General features: G+C 36.0%; 1 protein-coding gene across 1 annotated transcript in view; it reads right to left on the bottom strand.

The window, feature by feature from the left end:
- SEC62 (SEC62 homolog, preprotein translocation factor) overlaps positions 1-12,892 on the bottom strand; it is a 31,108-nt gene that overhangs the window by 15,592 nt on the left and 2,624 nt on the right. The window contains exons 2-3 of the mRNA XM_063101653.1: positions 8,000-8,108; positions 6,933-7,038 (exon numbers count right to left, since the gene is read on the bottom strand). Of these exons, the coding sequence (XP_062957723.1) occupies positions 6,933-7,038; positions 8,000-8,108 (215 nt within the window). The remainder of the gene's footprint in view (positions 1-6,932; positions 7,039-7,999; positions 8,109-12,892) is intronic.

The raw sequence follows: 12,892 nt of genomic DNA, 5'->3' as shown, positions 1-12,892 counted from the left end.
GTCATCTTTTGCACACCAACTGCTGCTAAACTTGCCCTGCCAGGTAATCATGTTTCCAGGCTGAAGCCTTACACTCAGGATCTGCCCTCGGCCACCGAGAACTCCAATAACAAGCTGCAAAAGAACTTAACACACCATTCTTTTAAGTGTATCCCTCATCCTACCAACCCTTTCAAACTCCGCCTATCCCAGACCTCAACCTTACTCCCAATTAACCTTCTCCTTGGCCTTCTCCTGTTCTTTTCATTTCACCCAGGGAGCTTTCAGGCCCCTCTGCTAGCTCCCCAGGGTCACCCATTTACACCTGGCAACAGATCATTTCTGAAACACTCATCTTTCTCTCTCTCTCTCCCGGAAATTGTTTTCTTTCATGCGACCGCTCCTGGCGGCCGTCCCCTTAAACGCTTCCCTTCCTCAACCATTTATAACCACACCGTTGCCCCACCAGGCTCTTTCTTCTGGTGCAATGGAACCCTCTCTACCTCCATCCTGCCTAATCTTACTGCCCCATGCCTTCTTGTCACCATCGTCCCTCAACTCACTCTGTACACCAGTTCAGAACTGTTCCATCTTCTTCATCCCCCCTCAAGGCAAAAAAGGGCTGCCTTCCTCCCAATCATGGTTGGTATTTCCCTAACAACATCAGCGGTCGGAGCCGGCCTGTCGGGAGGAGCCTTAGGACACAGTTTATGGGCGGTCGAAGACATAAATGCTAAACTTGAAGGGGCTCTGACCTCCACTGCCGAATCTCTTTCCTCTCTACAGAGACAAATTACCTCTTTAGCTCAGGTCACCCTCCAAAACCGTAGAGCACTAGACCTCCTCACTGCAGAAAAAGGAGGTACTTGCATCTTCCTTGGGGAAGAATGCTGTTATTATATCAATGAATCCAGTCTAGTAGAAACAAACATCATCAAACTCACCGACTTAGCTTCCAGCCTACGAACCACATCCAGTTCTAACCCCTTTTCTTCTTTTATCTGAAACCCTATCCTAACTTGGATTTGGCCCATTTTGGGACCTCTAAACCTGCCTTTTCTTGCCCTGCATCATTAGGTTTCTTCAAACCCAAGTGGGAAAAATCTCTAATCAGGCCTTTAACCAGCTTTTGCTTAGAAACTACCAGCTTCTAGGTACCGATGAACCCCCCCCCCCCCGCCTCATCTCGTGAGCACCTCAGCCGATGCTGAAGAGACACCACCTTACAGAGGAAACGCATTCCTTGCCACCGATGCCTGGCTGCTCCCTCCAGTCTCCAACGACGAACAATGGAACCGGTGCATATTCGACTTGTGGCTTCAAGGAACGTTTATGGACTTTTCCCCTTTTGAAATTACTTGTTTCTCCACCCTCTTTTGGGGTTTCATAATGGGTATTTATGTACCTTCCTCCCTTTGCCCCCCCCCCAACGCCCCAGTTCAGCAGGAAGTAGCTCGATGACTTCAACGTCCCCTTTCCTAAAACAAGAAAAAGGGAGGAATGTAAGAACCCAAATGCCCCAAGGGATCACACCCTGATCACATAAGTCCTTCTCGGCCACACCCCATCATGGCGCTGGTTGCCCTTCTCTTCCGTACTCTCCTTCCCGCCGGCGTGAATCACACACCAATCAGCTCACCCTAAGCCCCATGCGGTATGCTAAGTAGGGATTGTATTTTAAGCCAATCAGCCTTCCCTAAAAGCCCTATATATATATGTGTGTGTGTGCTGCCTAATAAACAAGCTCTCTCCGGTGGATCGTCAACTGGTGTCGACTTGTCCTTTCAGCCTTTCTCAACGTCATTTTTTCTCCGCATACTTCACTACTCAGTCAGCCACTATAATGAAGTATCTTCAATTAAGTAATGAACAATTAAATATACAAAGTGAGATTTCTGGACACTGAAAAGGCCTCTCCAACAACAAATCAAAAAATGTGCAATATATTTGGCAAAACACTATATATTCCTAGTTTCCCCCGTTTTTTTTTTACAGTCTTACCTCAGGGCTTTCACACTGGCTGTTCTCATCACCTGAATGATCTTCCCCCAAATAAGCACGAACTTTTGTTTCACTCCCTCACTTCCTTCAAGCTTTCCATCAACCACAATCTACCCTGTTTAAAACTGTACACCACCCTCAAGCCTCTCTACTGTTTCCTGTTATCCTATTTATAGCATTATCTTCTAACTCACTATAGAATTTGTTATATCTGTTCACTTTTCACTAAACTTAAGAGTGCAATCCTTGCTTTATTCATTTTTTAATCTGATGGGTTTGGAAGCTGAGCTGACCCCAAATTAAGTCAACTTTGCTGCTAGTTCCTTTCTAAACTTATAATCTGATTCATGAAACTGTGCTGCCCTAACCTTCGTCATCTAAAAGTCACTTTTAGATGTTCCAGTTTCAGAGTGCCTGATTTGTTTCTTCATTCCTGCCTTGATAATGTACAACTACTACAATACAATCTAGTATGTAGCTTTCACTACCACCATCTATGCCTGCTGATGGTAGCTATCTACCTTTCTACTTACACCTCTCTGGTGCCTGCTTCAGCACATCATACCCCTTGTTAACTAGATGCTTTCTTCCTGCCCAGAGAACCACTTCTGACCATTGTGTTGTGCCCTCTGAAGCAAGTGTTTCACCTGCCTGGCTGGGCTTCAATCTCCTGCCCAATTAGGTCCAACCCACGAGCATCTCCTCAAAGTCAACCTCTAGGTTTCCTCATTTGGTCCATTCTACTTGTTCAGAAGATCTGTTTAGCATATAATTACACAATAGTTCAGACTGCCCCCAGAATGCTACCACTAATATCTGCTACCCATAAATGAGGGATTTTCAGAAGGTTCATGGAAAGATTCCTATTATCTTTTAATTCTATTTTTCCATGAACTTTTTGAAGTACCCTCATACACACATATGTAAACAAACAAAAGTCTGAAATGAAACATTAATTACTTATGAGTAGAAAGTGGCATAAGAGTAGTGGTGGGGGGAGACATTTGGATATGAAGGAGAGTTTTATATTTTCTTACCCTACTTCAGAATGTCTTGAAATAATTTTTAATGAACATATATTCTAGTTTTTTGTTTATGCACTTTTATGATTTCCAGATTTATATCAGGAATACTAATTACCACTCAATATGAAACAAAAATACATCCTATTCATCACATTAATTGAAAAACCAGCATTTTATACTAGAGTTCATATTATAGATGCCCATATATTAAGAGTACATGTGTGTACATACAGATACCAGAAGTATATTCTCAAATGGTAATGTGGTTACCTATGAAGCAACATTTTTAATAATTTGAATTTTCTCCTATATCATTTTCTAAATTTTCAGTTTTCTAAAGTTTCTAAATTTTCTTAAATTTACTTTAGTGGAAAAAGATTGTTCTTAATAAAGAAATAAATAATTAAAAAATAAACCACAGAACTTTAGAAGAAAAAACCTTTTCCCTGGTGAGCAGATACAGAAGGGTACAGAACCAGCAGGACTGCCCACTTCTATAACCCTTTCTATACAGCTGCCCCACCCCCATGCAAGAACAGTAGACTGTTAACTTCTAATCAAATTGGTGTTGAAAATTTCACAGCTAGGTATATAGGTTCAAATATCACCTCTACCACTTAACTAGCCAGGCAATATTGGCTAAGTTACTTAATTTCAGTGTACTTCTAAAATGGGCTATCTATCTCATAGAGGTTATTTCTCAGAAGTATGTACACTGTTTAGCCTAGTGCCTGGCATACGTGTATTCAATAAATGTTAGTCATTATTGCTATGGCAAAATTTTCAGTTTCATTTAATAGTTATGGAATACACACGTTTTGGGTTTCATTACATTATAGTATTATTCCATTCTGTAATAAGTAGGATCACTGACTTATTCCTTGATGTGTCTTTGGAGGATGTCTACTTCAACTCATTCTTTGCCTAGGAGTGACAATGACATTACTTAACCTTTGTAATAAAGTCAGAGCCTCCATTTATTTAGCCATAAATACGTAATACAGGACAAATCACTAATACAAAGTTCTGACATTTTCACAGAACTACTCACACGTCTCTATCTCAGTGTGTTCTATGCCCTTTGCTTGGAATAAGTATTCCTTCTTCTCCTCTTTGTTGGGTAATCACATATTTATGTTTCAAAATTTGATTAAAACATTTTTCCTGTGAAGTGATTTTTGATAGTTTCACCATCCATGTCCTCCTTATAGAACACACTATATTGTAATTAGTTATAAATCTTCCTAACAGATTAGAATATGCATTTTGAGGTAGGGACCAAGTCAAAGTCATTGTTGTATTCCTGGGGCCTGGCATATAATAGTTAATATCTAATGATAAATATGCTTAGTAAGTATTAAGTAAAATAAGGAAAAGGGAAAGAAAAAACAAAATACTTCTTTCTAAGAGGAAGGTGATTTTTGTCTTTTAAGAACACCACTCACCAGCAAAAGAAACGAAAAAAAAAATACCTATGAAAAATGTGTATATTGCTGAATTATCTGTACTTCATCTTGAAATTATTTGTTCAATAAATAAATGGTTTTAAAATACCTTGTAAAAAGTTTTAAAATCACTTCTGTATTTTTCCTTACCTCCCCCCCGCCCCGATTTAACAAATATTTATTGAATGCTAGACATGTGTTAGGGACTTTCACCTATGTGGCAATGGTGAGTTTTTATTAAGTGCCCACATTGTGCTAATTGCTATGGAGTTACAATAAAGTATAAAACAGTCCTACAATTTTTCTTAGATTTAGCTAGCAAGAGATTAAAAAACTAACACATATGCAACAATGCAACAATTCTAAAATAGTTAAGGGCCAAACTAGATGATACTAACTTGATAAATTCAGCAGATACAATTTTAGATACAAAGATTAGTGTGGGCTGGAGGAACTGGAGAATATTACATGGTAGAGGCAGGACTTGAGGGATGTGCTTGTAATACCGAGAGGCAGGTAAACAGAGGAGGGAAAACCACTCAGGGTAAGTGGCAGGTTAAGATCAAAGAAAAACCAGAGAAGAGAATGAGTGTGACAAACGCACAACATTACTGGACATTACTGGATTGGGGGTTGGTGATGCATTTTTATGGAGACTAGGTTGAAGCATTTATATGTGAAATTGGCCATATAAAGGTGTAGATCACATTAGATAATGTTTTGTTATTGTCCTACATTTTCCAATTTTCTTTTGTCTTTTCTCAGACTCCCTCATGTCCACCTAGCTGCTTCAGAAAATGAAACTCAAGAGTCTCTTTGGTTTTGTCTGTGGTTAGGCAGGAATCCATGAGGACTGGCCATCATGAGGACTCTACAGTTGTATCAGAAGTGGCTCTGAAGATCTTAGGTAGAGTTATGCTTTTCTCCTTTCTTTTAGTGCAGAAAGGACACAAACAACGTGACATGAATGGAAATAACATATACAATGAAAAGTGACTGTGTTTCTAGGACATTCTCTGTACTTAATCTTTTGAGCTTTTCACATAACAAGGTATCAAGTTTCCAGAAAGGCCAAGAGATATAGACTAATATGGATGCTCTCCTTAGTGATTTCGGCTCACAGATACAATATCCCAAATAATAATAATGGCAAATGAATCAGTTTTAACTTTTGCTCCATTAAATGCATCATCATTTTGTTGGAGGACACAGTAGAGTGCAGTGGTTAACATCATGGACTGAAGCCAGACTGCTTGGAAAAAATCTGTAAATCTGCCACTTACTAGCTGTGTGACCTTGAACAAGGTACTTAATTTGTCTATGCCCCAATTTTTTCATTTGTGGCATCTCTTAATTTTTACACCAGACATAAAAAGTAATTCTATTTTGAAGTAGGTAGGGAAGTTTGCCCTTTGGAGGTAATTCTAATTAGATGCACTGCTGTAAAAGACAAGTAAATACCAACTGCACCATTATTAGCTCATTCCTGCCCCAACAACGAGACTTATTGTTTCTAAAAGGTCCATTAGTGACCTCTAGTCTTTAGCAACTAAGAATTTTAAGAAATATTTGATAATTCTTTAACTTGACACCTTAAAAAGCCAGGTTGTAAAAGAGTAGTTTTTAAGAGGATTCTCAGGTGGCTGATACTTTAAGTGCCATTAAACAAAATATTAGTAAATGCTATATGTATCTCCCTATCAAACACACACAAAAAAATCTAAATCTCAAATACCCACAGATTATAAACTTGTGTCATGAAAACAAAATTTAGTTAATATCTATTAATAAATATGCTTAATAAGTAATAAGTAAAATAAGGAAAAAGGAAAGAAAAATCAAAATACTTCTTTCTAAGAGGAAAGTGATTTTGTCTTTTAGGAATACCACTCACCAGAAAAAGAAAAGAAAAAATATCTACTATGAAAAATGTGTATTTTGCTGAATTACCTGTACTCCATCTTGATATCCTCAAACAAATAAAAAAAACACAAGAAAGATGCTGCGGCTGCCTTAATTTTAAAAGATCACATTAACAATCAATAAGCAAAATAGAAAAGGGTGTCTGGCTTATATAGGTGTAGGCACTAAAAAACCAGAGATTACAGGGCTAATAGAAATCCCTGCAAAAGTTTTGGAAAAAAGACTCCCCAACCATTTGCTCTACAAAAGAAATAATTTTTTGTTCACTGTATGCACTGGTATATGATTTTTATTGCTGACCCTTCAGTTCAGTAGGCCTGGCAAATATAAAAAAGTAACAGAACATAAGGAAAAGTTATACACAATTAAAAATATAGTAGTCTAATTCTAAATACATTTCAAGAGATACCAAAGAATTCCAGTTACATGTGAAAGCGAAGGTTGAGTTTTGTTGTAGTATCACTACATTTAATGATGAAAATAGGCAAGGAGCCTCACAACTACAGAGAAAATTTAAAATTATTATTTATGTTATCCTTCAATAAGAAATAAACACTACCTGTTGCAGTAGTCAACCACAGACTCCCTGGTTGTAAATAAAGCTTCCTCTCCTTTCTTGGCCTTTGCCCACTTTGAATCCAAAAGGCAATCCACTGCTTTTGAAGCTAAAGAAGAAAATTATTATTTTAAATTTAGTATACATGGGAATTTATGTCTATCTAAATAATATTTTATAAAGCAAATTTTAATATTCTGGTAACAGAAAAGAAAACCAAGCTCAACAGAAAATTAAATCTAACACGATCATGATAATAGTTCCTCAAAACATCAACTTGTGAAACATATTGATAAGTCTTTTTTAGTCATGCTGGGAAATAAATGGCACTCAGTAATACTAATTAAAGCAAGATAAATTTATGGAAAAAATGTTCTCAACAAAAGAAATTCAAAATATTCGTATGTAACTATCACCCTTATCAAATAATCACAATCAGATGTAGGATAAATAAACCAAAACTTGATGGAAATTCTCATCAAGTTTTAATGTAAACCACTGAGGAATAAGTTGTGTAAACAATCTTCTGTTGTCACTAGAAGCAGCTAAATATATTCAATCTGAAGAGATTAGACTGGCATGGCTATTTTTTCCTAAACTTTTAATGAATGTCAAAATCATCAATAACACTAAAGAAAGGGATATAAAGGAATTTCTTCTCTACAATGGCAATTCAATTTTAATTGAAGAGACAGGCAAATTCAACCTCTATTTATATGCTATTATAGATGACATCAGCATATAAACAGATTGTGTGGATAATGTGAAGAACCAAAGCTCCTAGTTCCGAGTATATATACTATCTGATTAAAAGGCAGTACTTTTAAACACTGAAAACAAATCCTGTTTAAAAAATTTCCAACAAATGTTATTAGACAGCATTTTCTTTAATCTTTTGATTACACACATTTTCAATTATAAAAGGAAATAATAGGATAATCAACTACCATATGCCCATCACCCAGCTTCAACAATCATACTTGGAAAACACTCAAAATTTTTACATATCCCAAATTTAGGTAACTTCGTAAGATATGAACACTAATATGATTTTACTGATGTAATCCTACCAATAAAATAATCAACCCGGTGACCCATCATATTGGTGGACTTTGTTGGACAGTTGAATCGAAGATACTTCGCTACAGCCTTCTCTTCTTTAGATGGTTCACCAACTTCCTGCAACGCAAGAATATTAATTTAGTGTAATTATTCACTTGAGAAATTCATGCACTGAAGAATAATTTACAGATCTGTTCTGTGAATCTTTTCAAGTGGAATATAGGCCTTGCTTATTTTAAGCTTTCTCTGGAGCAGACCTGGTAGTGTACATACAAAAGTTCTGTTTTTCAAACACAAGTTGATAGGGCCAAAACCTGTCTGCTTCTTGGCCTCAACTATAAGTCATTTGAGTTGTTTTTCCAGTATGTTTACCTACTTTGTACCAGTGCACCTTCACTCTTGTACGGTCTCTTTTTATAAGGCACAAAGCAGTAATTAAAAAGATAAGATATTGCCAATAGTGAGGACCCAAATGTCAAAGTAGAAACAGGTGTCATAAATAAATGTTAAAATAACAACAGCCATAGATATGTCCCTTGAGCAATGGACAACACACCGAGTTCTCAAATTAACCAACGATAGCTGCCCCAATGAGCCTTAAGAACTACTGAGATGCTGATGATTTGTATTCCCTTCCCCTTTGCCTTCTGGTTGCAGATATTGTCTAAGACTCCTTTATCATCTTGTTGTCTTCTCTTCCCCAGTAAAGAGTGAGGCAAAAATAAAAAAAATGCAACAGAGAAATTACTATCTCATCTGAAGAACTGATTAATGGAAGTGCACTGACAGAGTAGTTTTGGAAAGGCTGCTTTAATCCTTCCCTGTTTTCTTTCTTCCATACTTTACCCAAACTTTGTATTACTTTCTTCATTGTTTATCATTTCCCACCTTCCTTTTATTCCCTTTAAAAGCACAAACCACTTAACCCAAATGAAGACTACTGTAAAAACCAGATATTTGTGAAATAAAAACTTTTATTTTAAAACATTAAAATATGTATCACAGAAAAATAGAATCTTAAAAAATTGCAAATTCAAAATTTAACACTCCAAGTTCACTAACATCTACAAGATTCATAATGATTTAATTAAGGCCTAGCTACAAAATATACTTTCTGACATAATAAAAGGTGAAAATTCCTTATTAAAAATTTTAAAACCATGATAAAATATATTAATATATGTTGGTATGATATATGTTAAATGACAGTACTTAATTATGTTTGTGTAATACACATTATACTTCTGGGAGCCTTATCTATTAGTAAATAATATTCTATATATGCATACACCTAAAAAAGTATAAATAGTTGAAAATAATACTATAAATGGTTCATAAAAATCAATTCTATTTTATAATCACACCATATATGATCATTTTTTCCTTCATTTTGAAACATCTGTAGTCAACTTAAAGTTTTCTAATTAACTGCTAACTTGTTACTTGAATATGCTTGTTTAAAAATTGTGGGGAGAAGTCTGAATAAACGTAAACCATTTAATCAAATACATACTTACTGCGTGTTTACTCTATAATCTTTGGATGTTACAGTAAATACCAAAGATTTGTAAGGCATGATACCTATACTTTGTTACATAACTATCAAAAGCAGCAACTGTTATTTTCCAAAAGGAGTGGTAGAAAAAATATTTTAGAAATACACAAAGTAGGAGTGAGATCATCAATGTGGATGGGAACAGCTAGAAAACACCTCTTAGAAGAGCCAGATTTTGAAAGATGAACAAGTTTCGTGTAAACTGAATGAAGAGCATGAACATTGTGGCTGAGAATGAGCACAAAGTTTGGCTCCAGTAGAAACAAGTTAGGAAGCACTGGGAGATTAAATGTGTATAAGTATAATAGACTAAAGAGTCTTCAAGGCAGGCTGAGAATTTTGACTTTACCGTGTAAGTAGAAGAAAGCCCACTAGCAGCTTTCGAATAGAAGGACATTAGAAAAATGATTTAGACATTATTTTGGTGGCTGAGTGTCCAATGAATTGGAAAAAAATGCATAAGGTAGGGAAACTAGTTAGAAGACTACTGCAGTATTCAAGTAAATTGTGATGTGATACTTAACTAGGAATAGGAAGAAAATGTAGATACTTGAACATTTTACATGTAGAACAGATAAGCCTCAATGATAAAGGACAAATGAAATAGCTAGGTAAAAACGTCAGATTTCTAATCTGATCAATGGAAAGGATGGTTTTCCATAACAGAAAGGAAATTTGGGAGGAAGGTGATTCTAGAGAACAATCATATCATTTTTAGGCATAACACATCTACACTCATACTAACACTCAATTAAACCATTTACTGAACACAGTAAACCATTTACTGACACAAAGGTACTAATCTACTGAATGCTGATAGAGGCATCACATATAAAATCTGATTAAATATTAGGATACATAAAAAAACTGAAAAGCTGATTCTATATTACCCAGTAGGGAATCTGATACTATATGTATCCACAAATTTTTAAATCTCATTTTAACAATTAACTTCAAGTTCACCAAACTTTTCCACAACTGTATCCCCTCCTTGGTAAAGTTGCTACTAAGCAACAATGACCAGAAGAGAGACAGAAAACATGGATTTGGATAATCTCTGCCAATTAGACACAGAATTACTTGTCCATTGATATGTTCTTAAAGTATCAGTAACTTATATTAAGTTATCTATAGTGTAGACTGCCTTTAATGAAAATAATATAATTTGTGCCATCTGTCGGGGCATATAATATGGAGCCATAAAGAAAGATAGCTGAAGGGCCGGCCCCGTGGCTCACTCGGGAGAGTGCCGCACTGGTAGCGCTGAGGCTGCGGGTTCAGATCTTATACAGGGATGGCCAGTGTGCTCACTGGCTGAGCATGGTGCAGACCACACCATGCCGGAGAATGCGATCACCTTACCGGTCAAAAAAAAAAAAAAAAGGAAAGATAGCTGAAGAAGAGTAACATGAGAATGAGACCATGGGAAGTTGGTTACACAGGACATCCTGAATGGAGTCTTCACTCTCACTGCTCCCTTACTACAGCTAAAGTATAAAACAGTCTTACCATCTTGTACATACACTGGACTACAGTACCTTCCTCTCTGTTTCCTACTGATGTGAACAGAATATTTTCATAACTTTCCTAGAAGACTTCTAACAAGAAGGCCTTTTGGGAATAGTAGCACCCACTAATAAAGAGAAACAACCTATCAATCCTCAACCAAATGTAGAGAACATTTTTAGTTCAATGAATGAACACAACTGTCTTAGAATGAGGAAGCTAAAAACCAGTAAACTTAGGCTGGATTGCCTTTCTTTGCACACAAATATCAATAACTGGCTATCGCACTTCACATCCAAAATTTTTTAAATTATAAGTTTGGTTAGAACACTCACAAAATTAACAAATACTATTCTTACTTTAGAATGCATCAGCACTCAAATACTATGATGAAACAGAAGTTACCATTTCTATTATTTTAGACAATACTTAACCTTTTTGAGAAAAAAAATAGATCAAGAGTAGGCCAGGCATGGATCTCAATTTTGCAGAATTTCTGATATAGGAGAATTTTTAAAAATTACTATAGCCAATAGAAATAAGCTTAGTTGATCTGTCAATAGTGAATTGAGCAAAAGAGGAAAAGGTTTACTTCACAAACTGTGAATTTGTATCTTTATACAAGCAGTATAAAAAATATTTGTGAAAATGCAAATAGTAGGTTAACCATAAAATATCAGAGTTGGAAAGGACCTTAGACAAATCATTTGCTCAAAGTAACACAGTGTGTTGCTAATAAAGCTTTACAGGAGTCTGCATCTTGAGTACGGCAGTTCCCTTCTGTAATACCTCCAATTCACTTCTATTGTATCCCCTCTTTAGCAATGGGTTTGCTAGGTAACTGCAAAGCCTTCCATTAAGCTTCGGGGGGTAGTTTTCAGAATTAGGATTGGCTTCCCAGGTTCCTTCTCTTTACTTCAGAAGGTCCTGAGAGTCAGACCTGTAAAGGTTGTAGAGTCCCAAACTCTATTTTTTTCCCTTTCCTGAAATTAGGCACATAAGCTCATGATATGTCAGGGTTTTATTGCCAAGGAGACAGATGGGTGCAACAAAAATAGCTGATGGAGGTTATAAAAGTTCTAAATCTAGTAAGCCATTTAAATGTCCCAAAACTCAACTGGATATTTTACACATAAGCAGAATACTAAATGGGATGATTCTCTTTAGCAGGGACAAATCATGTTAAGCCTATATGTTGGACAATTTAATATAAAAAATTCAGGATTAAAGTATTTCAGAACAACTTATTTTTATAAATGTTGAGGGGAAAGAATATTCAACTGGGAATTAGAAGACCTGGTCCAAATTGGGTTTTACTACCTTGTTGAGTGATCCTGGGTCAAGTCACATAACCTCACTGGACTTCAGTTTACTTGTAAAATGAGAGTGCTAGGTAAGATCGGTAAGCTTTGGGTCCACCACTCTGCTTTTAAATAAGACTGAATTTGTGAAAAAAGATTCTAAACAAACCTTACTAGATCCTTTTCAACTCTAAAATTTTATGATACCAGGATTCTAAATCAATGTGTCTAATAAGCAGCACTTTCTTAATATGAAGTTACTGTATGTCCTCAAAAACTTATATAATTGCATTTCTTAAATAAAATACTTTATTTTCAAATATTTCATTAATTCGGATTGAGATCACTCTCATTTGAGAATCTCAAACATTAAAATTTTACAATATAATGTCAATGAACTATATGTAGCTTGCTTCTGGTTTTCAGTGACCAGTAATGTGAGCCCAAGAAGGAAAGGTGACAATAGTTCTCTTGCTTCCAGCTTTGATGGGACACCAGAATCTGAAATCATGCTGCACTAGAAAAAGCAAATGAATTAG

This window comes from Cynocephalus volans, chromosome 1 (genome assembly GCF_027409185.1).
Source record: "Cynocephalus volans isolate mCynVol1 chromosome 1, mCynVol1.pri, whole genome shotgun sequence".
Lineage (NCBI taxonomy): Eukaryota > Metazoa > Chordata > Mammalia > Dermoptera > Cynocephalidae > Cynocephalus > Cynocephalus volans.
Note: the sequence above shows the minus strand (reverse complement) of the source record. Positions and strands in the feature narration are given on the sequence as shown.